Source organism: Botryllus schlosseri, chromosome 6 (assembly GCF_051294905.1).
Source record: "Botryllus schlosseri isolate E-star chromosome 6, Bs_hap1, whole genome shotgun sequence".
Lineage (NCBI taxonomy): Eukaryota > Metazoa > Chordata > Ascidiacea > Stolidobranchia > Styelidae > Botryllus > Botryllus schlosseri.
Window position 1 is genome coordinate 19652745 of NC_137241.1, and position 20833 is coordinate 19673577.

At 38.8% G+C, this 20833-nt stretch overlaps 4 protein-coding genes across 6 annotated transcripts in view; 1 reads left to right on the forward strand and 3 right to left on the reverse strand.

Moving 5' to 3' along the window:
• Positions 1–18825, forward strand: part of LOC145441421 (uncharacterized) — a 92472-nt gene extending 73647 nt beyond the window's left edge. Inside the window, exons 6-17 of one of the 3 annotated variants that reach the window (XM_080319275.1) lie at positions 10867–11172; positions 11230–11341; positions 11402–11528; positions 11599–11781; positions 12942–13158; positions 13231–13336; positions 13394–13534; positions 13598–13741; positions 14047–14141; positions 14913–15006; positions 15070–15161; positions 18660–18825. In XM_080319275.1, the coding sequence (XP_080175401.1) occupies positions 10867–11172; positions 11230–11341; positions 11402–11528; positions 11599–11781; positions 12942–13158; positions 13231–13336; positions 13394–13534; positions 13598–13741; positions 14047–14141; positions 14913–15006; positions 15070–15161; positions 18660–18733 (1691 nt within the window). In that variant the 3' untranslated portion in view covers positions 18734–18825. The remainder of the gene's footprint in view (positions 1–10866; positions 11173–11229; positions 11342–11401; positions 11529–11598; positions 11782–12941; positions 13159–13230; positions 13337–13393; positions 13535–13597; positions 13742–14046; positions 14142–14912; positions 15007–15069; positions 15162–18659) is intronic. The other 2 variants (XM_080319276.1, XM_080319277.1) reach the window with 2 other exon arrangements.
• The window catches only part of LOC145441419 (receptor-type tyrosine-protein phosphatase epsilon-like), a 251311-nt gene that overhangs the window by 157662 nt on the left and 72816 nt on the right, over positions 1–20833 (reverse strand). The gene's annotated exons all lie outside the window — the stretch shown is intronic.
• LOC145441422 (receptor-type tyrosine-protein phosphatase alpha-like) overlaps positions 1–20833 on the reverse strand; it is a 131428-nt gene that overhangs the window by 43625 nt on the left and 66970 nt on the right. The window lies entirely within an intron of this gene.
• Positions 1033–5716, reverse strand: LOC145441409 (induced myeloid leukemia cell differentiation protein Mcl-1 homolog). The gene is made up of 2 exons (XM_080319262.1): positions 2019–5716; positions 1033–1833 (listed from the first exon to the last, which is right to left on the reverse strand). Exons 1-2 carry the CDS (start codon positions 2487–2489, stop codon positions 1720–1722), a joined length of 585 nt encoding a protein of 194 aa, XP_080175388.1. The 5' UTR covers positions 2490–5716; the 3' UTR covers positions 1033–1719.

The following is a 20833-nucleotide window of genomic DNA, read 5'->3' on the forward strand; positions in this document are numbered from 1 at the left end:
TAGACAGAAGTGCGGAAAGTTACATTGACATGTCTTAACTTCTGCCATAGATGTTGCGTTTCCAACTACTTAAAAGTTGCTAGAGCTCACGCTGTTTTATCGTCGTATTGACGTTCGTTTTGAAAAGTATAGCATGCTCAATGGTTTATGTTCACATTATTCAGTTAATTAGGTTTTTGCGCAAAGAAAAATAAAATTCACGCAAAAGTCGCTATTGCTCCGCGATGATTTTGATGTTGTTCCATACCGATTTGGGAGGTAGTACACTTAGTATTAACTTCTGCCATAGAAGTTGCGTTTCAGGCTACTTAAAAGTTGCTAGAGCTCACGCTGTTTTATCGTCGTATTGACGTTCGTTTTGAAAAGTATAGCATGCTCAATGGTTCATGTTCACATTATTCAGTTTAATTAGGTTTTGCGCAAAGAAAAATAAAATTCACGCAAAAGTCGCTATTGCTCCGCGATGATTTTGATGTTGTTCCATACCGATTTGGGAGGTAGTACACTTAATTTCGTAAAGTACGCATATTCGCGGCGTGTTCAATTAACTCATGTGGCTCTAAAATGTAGTAAGCAGGGTGATGGGTATTCGTTGAGTTGAATAACCATAAAAAATATTCCCGCGCCCTAGGTTGTAGGGGTTAGGAATAGTTGGGTTTAGGAGGGCGCGGGAATATTTTTTATGGTTATTCAACTCAACGAATACCCATCACCCTGCTTACTACATTTTAGAGCCACATGAGTTAATTGAACACGCCGCGAATATGCGTACTTTACGAAATTAAGTGTACTACCTCCCAAATCGGTATGGAACAACATCAAAATCATCGCGGAGCAATAGCGACTTTTGCGTGAATTTTATTTTTCTTTGCGCAAAACCTAATTAAACTGAATAATGTGAACATGAACCATTGAGCATGCTATACTTTTCAAAACGAACGTCAATACGACGATAAAACAGCGTGAGCTCTAGCAACTTTTAAGTAGCCTGAAACGCAACTTCTATGGCAGAAGTTAATACTAAGTGTACTACCTCCCAAATCGGTATGGAACAACATCAAAATCATCGCGGAGCAATAGCGACTTTTGCGTGAATTTTATTTTTCTTTGCGCAAAAACCTAATTAACTGAATAATGTGAACATAAACCATTGAGCATGCTATACTTTTCAAAACGAACGTCAATACGACGATAAAACAGCGTGAGCTCTAGCAACTTTTAAGTAGTTGGAAACGCAACATCTATGGCAGAAGTTAAGACATGTCAATGTAACTTTCCGCACTTCTGTCTATATCGATTCGGGATCCACCAGAAATTGGTTACTATGTGAGCGAAGTATTCTTGCAAAGCAACAGCACGGGCAAATTTATATTTGTTCGGTATGGACAATATTATATAACATGATATTTCCACTTGGAGAGAAGACGAAATTTGATATCGTAAGGTAGGTCATTTTACACTATCGTAAATCTCTGTCGCTATAATGCTCGTAATCGAATCAAATTTGACCTGCAATGTATTCTGGGTAATCCTAACAATTTCCTTACGTAGCTGTAGAAATTAGAAAAATTAAAAGTATAAAGAAGGTTTCCATATGGGTGCAATCCTTCGAGTATTCTCAGAAGAAACTGTATAGGTCCTACAGTAAAATGGATGCGATTAAACGATGAAGAATTTTATTCTTAAAATATTACATGAGACAAAACACGCGAACATCCGTTATCTTGATAATGCCATTGCAATAGATGTCAGTCCGATCCCGACAAACACGAGTCCCTTCCAAACTTTATTGTAGTCGAAAGCGGTATTATCAAAGAATTCTACAAAGCCATCCTACAACAAAAATAGAAGCCTTAATGATCATACGGATGAAAGTTATCGTATCGGGAACCGAATTGGAAGGTAAAGCTGAGTTTCATCATCGAGAGATGATATGGGCTCCGAGGGAGCGGATACACTATATATCTCATGCTAAAAGATAATTTATAAATCCTAAGCAAAGCATGTAAATCACCCACCCATCCTCCATTTCGCACTATCCACTTTAGTCTTCTGCTAGCAATGTAATTTCCGACTGTCTGTATGATAGCTTCTATATGCTCCCCATGATGTTCATCCTCGTTCTTGCGAGCAAGAATGGTACCGAACACAAAAAGGGTGACAATCCTGCCCCAATTTTCTTTGGTATCTTTGCAAATTTCATCAGCTATCATCAGGAACATTCGCTCATCGGGTAAATATTCTTTATATTTTTCATTGACTTCGACATCGCTATAGCGGAGACGTTTGGAGACTGCGTTTAGGACAGTTCGATGTCGCTCGAACATTTCATCCCCGACTCGACGTAAGGTTCTCTCTGCTTTCGTATTTACCTTAACGCATGAGCCATCGAGTTCGTGCATGATAAAATTCCTGGTCAAGGAATGTGCTTCGGATATAATCTCATCCTTTTCTTCAGCGATCGAAGGTGATACTCGTGGTAATTCCATGCTTTGAGGAAAATACCGAGTCAGAGCTTATTTCGAGATCTAGGCTACTTTGAAAATGAGGATCCTAGGATTTGCATAACTTTCATCTATATCGTACGATGCGTTTACGCGATTCAGAATGACTTATGGGGATGAAAAATAGCAAAAATGGTCTATTGAGCATTGAGCACGGTTCAAGAACTATGATATTCCTGAAGGCCTACTTACACAAGTTACAAACGCGGTATCGTAAATTATTACTAAAATACAAACTCGGACGAAATCATGAATGCGTAGGAATCACCTTAACACCCGACATGCAAAAATTATGTACAATTTCTATGAATGCTAATTCGTACTGCGGCTTGTAAATTGGTAAGCAGCGTGAAATTAGACCGAACTGAAAATATCTTGAGGACATGCTACTACAAATATGATGTTTATGCTACTTATACTTGACAATCTTCATTTAAACCAACTCATGAATACTTACATTTTGCTTACTTGAGAATCACGATTTCCACTTGCACTCGAGTATATATTGATGGGTGCACCTTCTACTTGAGTATCTACGAGTTTTCGTTTAGGAAAAACTAGCGCTAGTAACCTCTATCTAACTTCATCGGCTGTTGGGTATTAGCGAGAATCCAATATAAACATGACGCTTTGGAACGTCGCTATGCTTAGTGTTTTTCGCGAATTAGCTATTCTCAACTAGGTTGCACATTGGAGGATTGTAATTAGCTACATAAGGTTAACGAAAGGTTGAGTTGTCTTCGCGTAGCTATATTATCCTTGATGGGTGGTAAGAGTATGCTGATTTAATGTAGGTAGAGTTTTATGTTGATGTGTTTTATTTTTGATTTGTTTAGTTTTTCGGTACCGTAAGAATGATTGATCTCTATTTAGGTGAAATCTTAGTCCTCGCAAAGAATTAGACATACATTTATTGAGGGTTCTGGAAATAGTTGTGAATTGCCTCGAGGATGCTTAGAAAAAAAAATATTCAGAATATATTACGGCGAATGGTTTTCGTTATGTATCGTATCGTATCAGAGAAATGACTCACCAGGTGAAAAGACGATTAACTGTACAGAATATGGTGGAGCTTCTATTAAGACATGAAGATGAGAATCTAGGTACATGGTTCCTTAAGAAATATAATTGGAAATATAGGGTCGATATGGCACCTTTGACGAAAAAGGTTTACCACGCGTGTTAAACAGACCAAAAATATATTTGAACAGGACTAGATCGTCATGTAGCATATTACGGTAGGCGGTCATCATCATCATCATCAGTACATCCACTCCGTTCCAGTGATCAAATAACCGGATCCGGATATCAACTCTGAATCGACAAACCAATGAACAATATTCAAACATGTTACACCCCCGTGTTTCCATGAAAATAACAAGACATTACACATCCAGTATACTTCACGATTGTTCATAGATACCAAGTATTCGCGTAAACGAGGTGTGTGACATTACATACATCACGGATAACATCATGGCCGGCATTACAAGCATCATTGATTACAAATTCATGTTCTGAAGTCTCATACATGCACCGACTCTGTACATTCAATGTGGGGGTAGCTGAGTTGGAGACAGAAAAACACACATATTTGACCGTAACATGGTCTTAGTATGAACCGACATGCATTCCAATTGTGGAAAAATGTGTCGCACACTATTTCACCGAGATTACAACCCTTTCACGGATATTCGTTGGTGCTATCGATACGGTGAACAGCACGTTATGTATAGCGATATCTTCACAGTCAAATACGCGAACCATGCACGAGCATATACCCCGACTTTCGTTGAATATTCACGACACCAACAAATCTGTACATCTCCTTTGCCTCGACATCAATGATAGAATCCTCATCCCAATGCGCAGTACGAATGGTGGGTTCATCGGGTGTAAAATCCAAATCAAATGACACCAAGGTCTGCTTTCTCATTTTCAATATTTCCACCACCGCATCTTGTCTGTGTCTTAGCACTACCGTGTGAGGATGGCGAAATCTGTGGGTGGTAACACGGATGGACATGATATTCTTCGATATGATCAACTGAAACCTCGGATGTGGTGGGTTAGAGTCTTGTCGTGATGGTCCGTTTCGAAATGCAAGCGGATGAACTAGACCAAAAGTTTCGAAGATGCGTTTTATAATTGCTCTAGGTGTGAAATAGACATCGCACTCTTGCGGGGAAACAACACGAATTCAGTCTTCACACCGCAGAAACACAGCCGCTTGGTTAACATCACAAAACCGCAATTGAACTCAAGATTGCCATACACGGAATCGCTGTTAACGATGTCTGACTGCGGCGTTTCGACGAGTAACGAATTCTCGTATTTAGTATTGATTGTGACACATAGTCAAAACAGCGACAGTTTTCACAACCCGGTACATACATTGAACCAACTGATGTAAGGTGAAACACTACGTTCGCAGCAAAAAAGTTTGCAGGGTATGACCACCACCAACATATAGAGTAGTGAGTGAGTAATTAAACTACATACCTCGATTTTACTATGTTACGAGATCCGGATCACGATTCAAGTTCACCTGAACGATTAAATACATTGCGACGATGTCACTTGGCTCTTAATTGGGTTGTTTCATCTGAAAGAACTAATTTTGTCTGTTATAATACTTTATTAGACGTGTATGGCGAGGCGTCTGGTATCGAGAAGTGAGATCGCAAGCAATCATTGAGTCAGTCGTGATGTCTGGTTAGGAGTGTCGGCCTCTTATATCCAGCAAGTGTAATGTGCCGTATTAGGCCGTAAGTATCGTAGGCCCCGCGTGAAGTGTACAAATTTCGATGTTGCGCAAATACCACAAACTTTGCTTGCTTTCAGAGCCGGCAACTAAATGCAAGACAGAGACTTTACGCAAAAGTTGCTATTCTGAAAATTTTGTCACGGTAATGGTTTGAAAACTTATACTTGAGCACTACGAAATGTACAAGTTCTTTATCTTTACATGACGTTTTTTGTAAAATGAATACTAATTTTATTGAAAAAATAAAAAAGAGCGAAAAATTACATTTTATCCTGGAGCGCAACAAGAAAAATCGTATGAATTTGTAAACTACTTATTCATGACATCATAATAATTTCACGTAGGCTATGCATACAAATGAGGAAAGTTACATCAACGCGTGTTAACTATCGAGTTATCGAATGATTTTTTCCTTACATCAAAACAACTAGAATGTGTAACTACATTAAAAAAACGTATCAAAATGAGCTCTAGGGCATTGTGATTATGCAGCAGACCAAATTTCATCACACATTGCATGATGGAACAACTTTAAAACTAACGCAGTTCTATAGCAACTTTTGCCTAAATCTGTCACTTTTTACGTGGAGGGAGTACATAGCGAAGTACTTGTACATTTTGGAGCACTCAATTATAGGTTTGGTCTGCTTGCGCTATACTTAATGAATCACTCCTGTGTCATAAATACTTGAGTTGTTGGTGCGTGTAGACAAAAACCTACTTTAGAACATAAATTTCATTTTTCAATAAAATTAGTATTCATCTTACAAAAACGTCGTGAAAAGGTAAAGTACTTGTATATTTCGGAGTACTCAAGTATAGGTTTTGTCATCTTATTATATGCTCAGTATATTATATGTCAAGAATTGTGGAGCATTTATGTGGGTCTCCAGGGTGCTCTTCATTGAGTGTCCGTGTTGAGCGATAAGTTTAATTCGCAAAATTAGTGTGTTCAAATCAGGCCTGTCGCCAACATAGTGATGTCGCATAAGCCCTAAATACACATAATAGAATATCAAGGAAAAGTATCATGTAACGTATAATGAATGTTATTTATTTCTCGGAAGCAAGTTATTATCAAAACATAGTGGTCAAAATTATCGCAGAGCAATACCGATTTTGCGTAAATTCCGTTATGCGTCCGACTATGTTACTAGGGATTTTGTAGTTAGTTAGGAAATTAGGAGTCCTATCTTCCCAATCGCTATGGAACAACATCAAAATCATCACAAAGCAATATCGAATTTTGCCTGCATTCTGTTATGCGTTTTACTACGGTAGTATGCGCATCTGCATACAGGTGTCCAGACGTGGACTTTCTACTATATTCGCTCCGAACATTATAGCAGCACCCGACACAGCTTACATTATTACGTTATAAGACGCCGGCGGCGTTTCACTGTCGGTTTAATCACCCTTATTCTAGTGACATGAAAAGGACTGAATCGTATGAAATGTGATCACTACAAGAATCGAGCGAAAGCGCTGTTTCACGCCGTCTTGCATCGGTCACGATTAGTTTTACTTTTCAACTAACTTGTTGTCTGTCGTTATATTCATTAGACTCGCTTTCATGCGGCTAATTTGTCCTTATCATTATAACGTCGGTGATCGCGTACCTGCGGCGAAGGTGTTCGTTTAATTATAGCAACGAGAACCGGACCCCTGCGGCTAGGCGTTGGCATTTTAGTGCTGAGTTAAATACCCTTATACTCGACATGCAAACATTATACAGGTAGCGGTTATACTGCGAGCTGATGATCGGGCTTCATAATTGTGCGGGGGATCCCATTGTTGAATTTGAATTGATCAGCGTGTCGCTGTACATGATGCACTATATCGAAAGCATTATTGCTGGTTGAATATTGTTGAATGGTTGTCTGCGAATAGCTGCATAAATTGCGAAAAGGTGCGACCCTAATTTTTCGGCTTTATTGCAAATACCGATGCTGGAATTGTACTTATGTCACATAGAACTCGGACACCATCGATGAAATTCACATAAAATCATGCGTAGTTGATAAATTACTTAGCGACATCTCGACTCATGGGGAATCAACATTTAGTGTGTTACACGAGAATTCATATTCTCAAAAACTGGTATGGAAAAATGTGGAGACAATAAGAAAATCTCGACTCACGCGGATTAGTAATTTTAAAAAATTAAAATATAGTGTATTATTGGAACTACGTCAATTTTTCGTAAAGATTAATACCTAAAAATAATTCACTTAACGGTATCTGGACTCGTGTTGTTATTTATTTCTCGGAAGCAAGTTATTATCAATACATATTGCTAAATACACATGGAGAATCGGTATTGAAATTCACAAAACAGCTATTTCTCGGAAGCAATTATAACAACGAGAAAATCGGGCTTCATAATTGTGCGGGGGATCCCATTGTTGAATTTGAATTGATCAGCGTGTCGCTGTACATGATGCATTATATCGAAACCATTATTGCTGGTTGAATATTGTCGAATGGTTGTCTATAATGTTAGTTGCATACAAGAATCTCGGAGATCTAAGCTCGAGATTTACGTACTCATGCTTGATTTGTTTCCATAGCCTCGACCTTCGGAATCGCTTGTATGCGTCCAAAGAAAATAAGTCGTGAAATGTGGAAACTGTAGAAACCGTTAGGAATCGCGTACCTGCCGCGAAAAGTTTGTTTAATTGTAACGCCGAGCATTGTGCGCCTACGGCTAGTCCGTTGGCGTTTAGCGCTGATTAAATTATCCTTATACTCGACATGCAAAGTAAATTTGCAGGTATTGGAATGAATTCAGTTGTAGTGTGCGCTCATATTAGGTCATGAAATGCGGAGACCTCGGCAATCGAAACCGCGATCTGTCTGCGCTCAAAATCGCATTTTATATGAATTAATTAATTAGTGATGATGTGTAGAATTTTGATATATCATCATAGAACCCCGCGCCTAGTTCAACGTTGATGAGTGTTATCTGTGAATATCTGGCAAATATAGTATTCCATTGACATCATAGTTTTCGAAATTTATGTGTAATCTGAATGTTATTTATATCCAAAAAAGTAAGTTATTATATTAATATTTTCAAGTCGCAGCGCTTAAAATCGCATTTTATATTAATTAATTAGTGATGATACATTTCAAGTTATTCAATACATATTGCTAAATATACATGGAAAACCGGTATTGAAATTCACAAAACAATGAAATTTGCTCATAAATACACACGATGTGGCAGTGGCAGGTGACGTGGCAATGGGCATCCTGTAGGCGTGACAATGGGCGTCATATAGGCGTGGCAATTAAGGCGACGTGGCCTTCTGGGATTGATGCGGCAATCAATGCGGTGATGATGTGGCAATGGATGATATGGCACTATAGGCGTGGCACTTGATGATGTTGCGCAGATGATATGGCAATGGGTGTGCTATAGGTGCGGCAATTGGTGGATGATGTGGCAATAGGTGTGCTATAGGTGCGGCAATGGGTGGATGATGTGGCAATAGGTGTGCTATAGGTGCGGCAATGGGCGGATGATGTGGCAATGTAGGCGTGGCAATTAAGGCGACGTGGCGAAATTTGATTGGCCTGCGTATAAATTGCTTTCCCTCACTACTCCTCTCCCCTTGCTAACCAACAAGTTGATCAGGAAATATATCAATATGTCATTACAGGAAGTGAACTTTTACGCTCATGTCTGTGCTCAAGTTTTCGATATGCAGATGCGAATTTTCGGACCAACTGTTTGTGATCGGGTGCTTTATGATCATCTAAATCAGTAGTTCTCAACCTGGGGGGCGTGGGAGGATCTCAGGGCGGGCGCGGGAAATTGACAGAGCATGTATCAATTCTGACAAAACATGTGTTTCCCAACCATTCTGAGAAGACGATTGTTAAATATGAAACTTATTTCGTATTCAGGAAAGCTCGCCAAATTCAAACTCTAGCAGTCGCGATAAACGGAGTATAGGCTGATTTCAACTTCATTTGAGCAAATTTTTGATATTCGTTGAAGATTTAGAGCAATTTCCACGTGTAAGTCATTCATTACTTAATAGCTTTGGCAGTAGCCTAAAGCTCGGTGCGCTGGGTAGCTGTTGTTAATAGCTGGCGAACTGCACTGCCTGAGACAGACTTAGATGCAATGTAGGTTGCCTGGTTTCACCCTCAATTAGACTCCCCCAAATCAATAGAACTTAATTCAATTCCAAAACTGATCAAATTTAGCATGGCAGAACAGAACGACGCCGTGCTCTCTGTAGTCACTACCAGCATTGGGATTAGTCTCAGTGTAACCGATCTTGAAATAAACTGATGTCCTGCTAAATGTTTTTTGCTCTTTTCAAACAAGTTTTGGGAAATTTGTCAGAAATGTTAAAGACTCAACCACTGGAATGCGAATTCAAACTTCGCGTAAGACATACCATATATATAGCCTACTGTTAGATCAGGGATGGGCAACCTGCGGCCGTAGAAGAGAATATGTACGGCCGTCGACAACTAATTCAATTAGTATGTGTTGGCGGCCGTCGACATGCAAATTGAAATTACGAATTCACTCCCTAATTTTTGAGAGATTTTAATTAATGTTGAAATTTTCTTCGCGCTCCGTGCAATTCAACATTACTTCATTTATCGATTTTAATATAGTAGTGCCCTTCTCAATCTCAGCGGGGATCGGAATCGTGTGCTCCTCACGAAAGAAATTTGTTTATGGTACATTTGGGCGATTTCAATATATTTCCACTATTTACACTACCGATACAATCGGCAATCCTGATGGGGGTCATGAAATAACAACATGTAACAAAGTGACTTATACCAATTGACCCACTCGAAGATGCATTGTCATTTATAACTTGCAATAAATTTTCGAAACCACTACCTCCATGAGCTCTACCGGTGAATCTGATCACATGGTCTGAAAAAGGATAAATATTTGATAGTAATATGTGATACTGCTACTATTAATTACGTAATTCATTCGTGAATATGATAAATTTTTTCACTCCGCGCGACAATACGCAATCCCAGCAACTATTCATTACATTGCCACTCGCGATTTCGGTGCGTACAATAGGCCGTTGTGAAAAGTAGAATAGTCCGGAGTTCACCGGGAATGGATATGGACAGATTACCATAGGTATTTTGCGTCCAGTTAGTTCATGACGGCTATGCCCTGGAATGCGGCCTTGGGCTACATAAGTAATCGAAATGCGGCCGTGATTAGCAAAAAGGTTGCCTACCTCTGTATTAGATTTTTGATATGACGATAAGTGCAGGGGGGTGTCAGGGGGGCGCAATATTTTTGAACATCGCCATGGGGGGCGCATCTCCAAAAGGGTTGAGAACCGCTGATCTAAATAGTTTTATTTAGTACATCTGAGGAGAAATAACATGCAGTGAATTTTATTTTTATTTTGTTGGCCAGTGTTATAGATGAAAGAAATTTTTTGCAAATATACTTGTAACTGGTTACCTACGACAATTGAAAAACAATGCCTAAAATCTCAGCTGGCAGTGTATGAAATAATTTTCAATTGTAAGCAGCGACAAAGACAAATCCAGTTACATGGTTATTGAATTAAACCTTCTCAATATAAGATCCTGCCTCGATTATCAGCGAAGTCTCGAACGAAGTGTCTTCACCTGTAACGCGTGGTCCTCGCAATATTGAATGCAAAGCGAATGGAATCCCAACACCCACAGTTCGCTGGACTAAAAACGGCAATGATGTTAGTGAAGATTCAGCTATGCCGGGAGTCAATCAGGATAAAATTAATACCACTGCGATATTAAATATTGAAAACGCTGTAAGTAGCGATGATGGAACGTATACCTGTATTGCAATGAATCAAGTGGGTAGAGACAACAGGGTTCAAACGGATACAAAGGATACAATATTGCGAGGTCAGTACTACGTTCATGAAACAACTGGAAGTATAGCCGATCTAGCATGTTTCTTAGTTTTCGGGAGTCCAATCATCATTGACGCCGCTGCTGTTGGATGCGCAGACGATGCTGTGCTGGTGCAATTGTTATGGAAAGCAAACAATCAGTCTCTTGGAATAACCCACTCGTAAATAGCGCAATAAAATGTGCTCCTTTTTGCTCTCTTTATTATTGGTACGTACCACAGGATCGAGGGCACGTGTTATCCAGATTCGACACAACCATGTGTTCTTACGACTGCAGAGGCCCAAAGTGACACTAATATTGAGACAATTCTCAATGTAACAACCAACCCTAACTCAATAGACATTAAAGTGAGTACATAAAATATCTCTATATTTAATAAGTAATAGTAAAAATCTAAACCAGCATCAACCGCATTAGGTAACGGTTTGCCCAGATGACTGCATCGTCAAACTCAGAGACAGCATAATCCTTCCGGTCACACCGAATCCAGTTACCAATGTATCTGTGACGCAGATAAACGGAGAACCGACCGAATCCTATTGTGAAGTCCGTTGGAACTCAACTCAGAACACTCATACTGAAGATGTTATTCTGTTTAAGGTGTGCACTGTGCATTCGTCGAAATTAACGAGCCCTCTCGTCGTTAAATGCGGTAGCCTAAATCACAATGGAATATGGACCAGCAATTGCCAGTAACGAGGGTGTGCAACACGAATTCTTTTCATGAAGCACATCGGATATACATAGGGTTGCAATTAAAAAATAAAAATTTAAAACAAACATTTTCAAATCATAAGACATATTTTATTTTTTGTTATTTTAGCCATGATTTCCTACAGAAGAACAAAAACATCTACAATTTTAATATAGGCGATCGCGCGGGTGCACGGCATGGCTTATTCAAATGTGGTTCTTGTACTCAATTAAATTTTTACGTGACATAATCACTGAGATAAGTTCCTAGCCAAGACCTATAGCTCGACTCCAAAATTCCTACCTAAGTGTTGGAGCTTTATCTAGGCTCCTCCTCGCCATCTCATCCGCGCAAGCGGTGTTTTATAAAAGCCTGGAAGTGGGCCGTGCTACAAGTCGACAGCTACGGAATAAACATGAAGAAAAGTTGACCTGGTGTAAATGACCATGACAATAGTAGTCGACAAACACTACGAACACCGCAAACAACAAACATATCGCATAATCGTCGACTATATCTAGTGCAAGTCGTCCAAATATTCAAGCTAAATATTTTTTCGAAAGTATTTACACAATCCTGCCATACAAATTTTGAAAAAAATAGCTGAAATGGCATTTGTTTGAAACAGTGACTTAATCGTGTTTTACACAAGGCATTTTAAAACACCTCATGTGTTACATGGAATCTTAGATATATATATATAACGCTTCGTTAGCGCAGACAGCACATATAGGCTTTCTAATCGTTGCAAAACCCACCCTCTCATTAATAAGTGGCCACGGTGATGGTGGCTCTCATCAATAAATTCGATATCGAATTACACGTACCAATCATGGGTAGCTGCGGATAAATTGTGGGGGAAGCGCATAAATGCTAAGATAATTGAAATAATTATGAGAACAATTTTCAACTGTAATGTCAGCACGCATGTATACTTAAGCTTTGTACGAACGTTGCAGACTCGGCTAAATTATGAAACCCTATTTGTGGGTCGTATACTCCATTCAAATCAGCATCCCAGGTCGCAACTATACCATATGTAGTTAACCGCCATTTTCACGTTCAGGTGAAGGAAACCTCCACTCCGGTAAACGTTCGAGATTCCTCGAATATATATCCGCTCTCCAAGACGATTACATTAGATCCAATTAAGGATGGCTGCTCATATAAAACGAAAGTTGAGCCTAACAGCAAAGTGACGTTTGAGGTTTCAGTAATGACCAATTGTACCAGCGACAGTGAAGGTGTGACTGCGCAAGGAGAGTGCATTTCCGACGTAGCAGGTAATCCACCATTACGCATGTATAAGCAACAAAATACATCCATATGAAGTATCTTTCCCCGCTATTTTGTAGCTCCCTATGAGGTCTTACAGCCTTCCGGTGCCTCGTCTGGAATGGTGTCTGATGGCACACACGGCGTTGTTGTGTATGTGCCAAATGAGAGGAATGGACCGATCAGGTGGAATACGTCGAGATTACCGACGTAAACTTCGTTATAAATTTGCATATATTACAGCTGCTTGCTCGTCATTGTAAGGCGCGGTGCCGAAATTATTGATACAGTTGATCTTGGCAAGTTAGAGCTATTGTCCGTGAATGCAGAAAATAAAGTCAGTCCCGAGAAAGGCGACGAATATATAGCAAGTTCAATTTCGATGTAAGTCCACAAAACCGGCATTTACTCTGTGTATGTGCCGTCGTTGAACTTAATTTCGTACAGGTCCTCCATTTACAACGACGAAAGTGTTGCTGTAGTTTTGGGCACCGGGGAAACGTCGAATTGTGACGTATATCAGGTTATAAAACAGACATCTCCCCGTTACAATGGTTGTAATTCAGTATTGAGAGGCAACGAGACGTACAGGTAAGTCCTATGGGCAATGTTATGATAGCAATAAAACTTCCATATTCTTCACTGCGACAGCAGAGCATCGAAATAGGGATTGAAATTATTATCCCCTTGTTCGTTATATTTATAGCCTTGTTTACTCTCACAGCATATATTGAATATCTTTATCTATACCAGCATGACGAGTTTTGAGCGCATCATATCAGAATTAAAACCAATGCAAGTATAGCGTAACCACCAAAATTACCAGATCTAATAAATCAATATATAGGCCTACTTCATATTTCATTTCATAATTGCATTATATTGATTTTTTTTAGCGTGTCGATCGTATCAACCACACCGAATGAGTCCGGCGAGATTTTGCTTTCGCAATCCAAAGACTACACGTTTACACAGATTGCTGGAACAACGGGTGAAATATAGGCCCATTTTAGAGGGAATACTGTGATCTGATACGTTTTTCTGCGACGATCACAGCCCTCGAGCTCGAAACGTAGTAGGCCTACTTGAAAACGTCTAGGCATGTGATGCCATTTAGTATGATGATAAGGGTTTCTTGCCACTACAAGTCCATGGGAAATCGGCGTAGAGTAGACCAGTGGTTCACAAACTTTTTTAGACACGCCCCCTTTATGATAGTGAAAATTTTCGCGCCCCTTATCGTGACATCACAAAATAAAACAGAGAGCAATCAGAATGCTACCAATCCCAACAGATAGTTTGAAAGCATTGAAGGTTGTGGCTGTTAATGAGAGAATTCTCAAATATGAAACTTGGTCAATAGACGGAGCACTACCCATGAGCTGGAGAAAAACCGGAGTTACCTACGCCTTCGCGCCCCCTTCAGATGCTTTCATGCCCCCTCCAGAGGCACGCTCCCCAGTTGTCTGAGAACCACTGGAGTAAAACATTAAATCAGTTTCCAGCAGATAAATAAATAAGTTGTTGTCAATTTCATCAAATTTTCCACTTGCATCCAAAGACGCATACAGATTTATGAAGAGAAAATAACATATTCTTGTAATTCTTTCCTTTGATCATATTTTAGTGCATTCTTGGATTTAAGATTATAATCTGAACTATTTCATGTTCAACTCATGTATGACGTAATGAATGAACGGTACTCGAATTTTGCATGCGATTGTGAGAAATTCATTCAAATCAATATTTTTTGTTTGTATAGGTGGTCAAAGTCTCTGGTGGATTTCACTTGTTGCTATCGGAACGATCATGGTAGCGGTGGGCGCGCTGTTGATGTGGAAGTACATAAATCGCGAGTAAGTAGGCCTATATGACCGATGATTAGCATATAGCATGAGCTATATATACTGGTGAAACAGAGATTGTGGAAAGAATAGATCTCATGTGTATGAAGAACCAAAGCCAACATCAATTAAAACACCAGACGAAGCAACTTTACGCAAACCAAACGGTAAGTTAAATCGCATGAGTTTAATAATGCTATCCATAGAAATTCTCCAACGATTTAAACTGTCCTATTTGAAGAATGATACTGTTCTTGAGCTGTAGATTCTATATGAATATTTCAAAAATGCGCGTTACAATGCCACATAAAAAGGTATGCGTGGATTGGGGTTATGACTTGAAAAAAAATGTTTGCCCAGTAGCAGGAATTATTGAGCATTTGGGTATAAATTATTATGATATGATATTTTCAAATTTTCTTTCATCATATTCCTCTAATCGTTTTTCTAGACCGCTGAAAATATCTTGAGTTGTTCTACTTTCGCCTTCTCGAACACCCAGTTTGATTTGTGTCAGACAAATCGAATTTATACAGTCTACATCTAAAATCGAAATTAATAATTATTTATTATTTAAATATTTAATTTAGACTGTAAACAAGGAAACGATCAAAATTAATTCAATCTGGGCAATCACAATTTACCAAAATACTAATTTAAATATTGGCAATTGGAATTGTGTCAGTTAAAATCGAATCAGTCACTATATATAATATATAGTCTGTACCTACAAAAGAAAGCCTATCCTTCATACATTGAAAACTGGAAAATTTTTGTGCGGGAGGTTTTTGTTTAAACAGTCTCAACTTTTGTGAAGTTTGAAATCAGGACACAAAAGTTCATCATTTGTGACTACAAGACATACAAAATTTTGAATTTTTGCCTAGTCATAACCCTATACTGTGCATTCGTTAGTTTTCCCTAATGTAAAAGGTCGATATGATGTATGAAATCAGTTTTGTGACAGCCCTTAAAATACGCATGAGAATCAATAAATTACGAGTATTGTTGTTGTCTATGAAACTAAACGATGTATTAATTCGTGTAGTAGTGTATAGTAATACGAATATTAATGCTGCTTAGTGACGCTGTTATCGTATTAGGATGAGTAAAGTGCCTTGATTACAAACGAATATGCCCTCTGTCCGTCTTAAATTGAGACTGTGAACTGAATCCTCATAGGCAACTTTATGATATAATGATCTTAGGGGTTTCAATTCCTTTTTGGCGAGGAGGTATGCATATTGCATATGCATTCCTGGTTCAGAAGGATTGCAAAACTTCTTGTAGGAAAATATGAATGAACTGCGATTGCATCGCTGATCATCAAACGTCTATCATGCTGTTATTACACTGGTCTACACGATTTTTGCGTCAGGATTCCTTGGGGGTCATTTCTACCTAATTTGGGGGCGCTGAATTCGAATCTGGCGTTATTTTTGTTCTATCACGTCACGTTTTGGAGAGACTCTATAGGTCGACTTGTACTACAGTTTCGGGTTACTCAAGTAGCTTAAACCTACTTGCAATATTTACTGAAGTTGATATTTTTTCGGACTACTTCCACTCCTACTTGAACAGTAATTTGGATAAACTATTTACTTTTGAGAATCTGGATTCTGAAAAGAAGAAAGTAGTTAAATGAAAAGATTGCACCACTTTCATGAGTTTCATTATCATTCGAGCTGCGTGACATAGCCCCTGAAGCATGGTAACTGAATGTATTTCCGAATATTCTACCAATGTGTAGTGTCATTATCGATACTTTGTGTTATCGGAGAAGATACATCATGCGAATTCGTATGTAGCCACGTCCGACTAACTGCTGATAGTATGCGACCACCCTCCCCCGACCAAATGTACTTAGACTTACTGACTTTTAGTACTTCGGAGACCTTTCGTTTCGTCTTCCACTTGAAGTACTTTTGACTAGTCTTAGAAATTAGTACTTCTACTTGTAATTGAGTAGAAATGTAAGGTGTTACTTGTTCTACTTGAGTAGCAACGCCGATTAACTACTCTGGTTCGTAGAAAAATGTTACGGCAAATCACAAACTGCCAAAAATGTATAAGCTTTTTATAATTATTCATGCAAAACGCAAACACAAAGCCGCGGAACCATTCAAAAACATCACTATAAATTAACCAATGCTCATCTCTGGCTCAGTTGTACAGCAAATAAATCATCTTATTTGGTATGTAGGCCACAATGTCCTATGTCGAGACTGATTGACTGTCCTAGAACCGTTGTATATTTATTTGTATTGTGAAGTACCACGCACACGCACTTCAGATTTCGTGTTGAGCTGTTAGCAAGATGTCTCCATTCATCTGGTTGTCAATATTGGACAATGCAAAAGAAGTCCTTCATATCATGGCAATACACCAAAAGCTTTCCTCGATTCCATGAAACATGGAGAACAACTAGCATGATAAGAACATGTGCAGAATAATGATGATAAATTCTTTCAAGTTATCATGATAAGTACGTTTTTCTTTGGAAAAAAAGGCAGCCTGTGTCATAATGTTTCAAAACAAGCTTAAAAGGTCAGATATTTGAGTCATGCACCTAATTAAACAATTCTCTTCTACATAATATAATGTCTATTGTTTGCAAACTTGTGCGTTTTACGAAAGGTCACAAAATGCATTGATCGATTAAGTCAACAGGAAAGATGTATAAAGATAACGTGGAGAACTAAATTAAGAATGAAGCTATTAATCGCAATCTTTACGAAGAGTAGTATATAAAGGTGATAACTGTTACAGACTAAAAATAGTTGCGTCCACATATAACTTTATGGGCCGAGAAGAGGTCCTGATTGAAAGAAGAAGAGAACCACTGGATTCAAGTCCACCGAAAACTCACTTATTCTGTTTTATAACAACCCAGGTTTCATCATTACAGATGATTTCAATAACAAAATTTGATCTAATGTTGTTGTACGTACACCGTACTGTCACTAACGAAAGCCTAAATTTGAGTAATTTATGACAAGGACAAAAATACATACCGAGAACATTTGACGTGATGGAGAAATTCTGAGCACATAATCAGATTCAGCAACCTAAAATTAGCCCTAATGAATCTATAATTTTTTTGCGCAAAAGTTTTTTGAAATTTGTAGACCAGTGTAATTTTATGGGTCGAAAACAGCTCCTGATTGAAATAAGATAGAAAACCACTGGATTCGAGTTTACTGAAAACTCTTACATTTTGTATTACAACCACCCAGGTTTCATTATAGATCATTTTAATGACAGTATTGGATCTGTTGCTGCTGTACGCTAACCGTAATGTCACTAACGAAAGCCGAAATTTGATTAATTTTTTAAAATGAGAAATATCCATACCGAAAAATGTGACGTGATAGAGAAATTCCGAGCACAGAATCGTATTCAGCAACCTACAATTTGCCCAAATCAATCATTACAATATTTCGCGCAATTTTATTTTTGAAATTTGTAGACCAGTGTTATCCATATACTATCCTCTCGAATCTGCTGCATAATTCTCATATTCGAAACAAATGCAGGCTACTCATATTGTGATCTGATATCAATGCAAGTGGCAATATATGTTTCTTTAATGATGCCCATTTTCGTGCGATAAATTTGAACTGCTGGAAAGTGCTCCGATTCACGAATTTCCTTTTCTTTTTCAGACTCAAACTACACATCAGTAAACCAATCGTTCGTGTATGAAACCGTAATAATGAGCAACGATGAATCGCATTGAGAAGGAATCAAAGTTTTGATATCGAATGATTTGAGTATATAGTATGACTAATAAAAAAGGATTTTACGCTGAAACACGATGGTATGTGTTCGCGGTTGTTGATTATAAACATGGTTTTGTCGATGTCCTGCACAGATGTCAGTAAAGGAGTTTGTTATTTCTACTTTTTCGGAGTCCTCAAGTAGGTTTTGCCTATACTTGCAGTACTTACATAAGTGTTTACGTTTTAAGACTACCTCCACTTCTACTTGCCAGTTTTCATTTTTAGAGCAAGCCCAGAGCTGGAATATGTTTACTTACTTGTACATTGTCGCTTCTGCTTGTACTTAAGTATAAATTTACGACGTTATGTCTTCTTTTACTTGAGTACCAGCATTGACTAATGTATTGACCACCTCTGAACCTGACTTCATCTTTTCAAGTGATGTGACGCCAAGTATATGTTTAAGTTGAACCGTGATCAGCGATTGCCATACATCAGGGCTGGCCAACCCGTGGCCCGCGGGCCACATGTGGCCCGCGAGAAGGTTTTGAGTGGCCCGCGAGGTAATTTCCGAAATTTCTAATATCATCAAAAATGGATTGCACAGATTTTGAGCTTGCAAGACCAACCAAAAATTTGATTAGTCTGGCCGCAATACTTGGGATGTGATGACTAAAATATCAGTTCCAACGCATTGACAGATCCATCAGCCATTCACATATTGGTACATCTTCGTACACTACAATAAAGCAGAATAGTTTGCGATGGATTTATCAAAGGTAAAAATTTTCTACAAGCTTAGCGCAATATGTTGTCACTCGATTTCTTGTTTTTAATATTGCTGCGCTTTTGTGCAAATGGAAGAACACCTAATGTATCAGATTGAGTATAACTATATTCGCGATTACGAGACACAGTGTCGTTCATCATATGCGACCTTGCGTTTGCGCTCGCAGTAAGACCGTCCACCGCTAAACCTAGGCGCGAAATGATTGACGCATGTTGGTCACAGCTTTCGATATCGATATGTCCGTGCGCCGAATAGCCCAGTCCTCGCAAACTTAGCCCAGCGATATACAGCAGGCCCGCAATATAGTCAAGTGACAATATTATTGACCTATGAACTTCAAAAAATTTTCGCGCTTCGCGTGGATAGTGGCCCGCGCAGAAGTTCGTCAATCGAATGTGGCCCTTTGGCCGAAAAGGTTGGCCAGCCCTGCCATACATAGTCTGAAATTTTGAATATAGAATAATTTTTATGAATGTAATTATGTTGGATGTTTCGTATATGCGTAAAGCGAGTGTATATACAATAAGAAAGAGCGGTGAGTCGAGTCACTCGGACTGGACGCCTGAAATTGTGGAATGTTTCGTGACTCATAGAAAAATTTTCGAATCAGTTGTGAAGTCATCAAATATTCCACTTCGAAAATCTTCGTGTTCAATGGTAATCCTTCATTTATTGTATTTCATTTTCGTTTACTTTCTCTGTGATTAGTTAGATCAGAATCGGCATTACAGAGAAAACATCTTCGGTATGGCTGTAATTACCGTCCAAACAAACTCGACTGGCAATATAACATCATCGCTAACATGTACCTCACTGTTCCTTAACATAAATATTTTTCCTATATGTTATTGGCTCAATCATATTTGTCAGTGGTCGGTAATCGGTATCACATGTACTTTTATTCTACATAGCAAATTGGCGGTATTTGTCAAATTCAGTATCCTCGACAATCATATCGTGTATACGATCTCACCAGCGTCATAACGAAAAACCGAGAAAGGTTGGTAATGGCGGAAGATGCATAGCAATTGTTCCGAACCGTTCTATGTTATTAACTGTGGGGAAAATTCAGTATAGCTAAATTGAAAACTATAGTACAAACTACAGCGTGCGCATCAAAGATTTTTTATGAAACGCATACATCGGAACACGTGACAGGTGGTGAAGACCCGACCAATGCCTCGGTTTATGAGATGAGATCACTTGGTGTATCTGGGCAAGGAAACATGAGATGATAACACCGACGGTGCGAGTATATCTACGGGTAGGCCGGCGGCGACGTCATCGTTAATTAATTGTGTTCGCATTGGGCTGTATTGTGTGACAT

What these genes read in the sequence shown, in the direction of transcription:
- LOC145441409 (XM_080319262.1), bottom strand. Translation starts at nt 2,489, where the DNA reads ATGGAATTACCACGAGTATCACCTTCGATCGCTGAAGAAAAGGATGAG. An exon ending in TAGTGCGAAATGGAGGATGG is followed by an intron (nt 1,834 to 2,018) that starts GTGGGTGATTTA and finishes TTTTTGTTGTAG; the next exon opens with GATGGCTTTGTAGAATTCTT.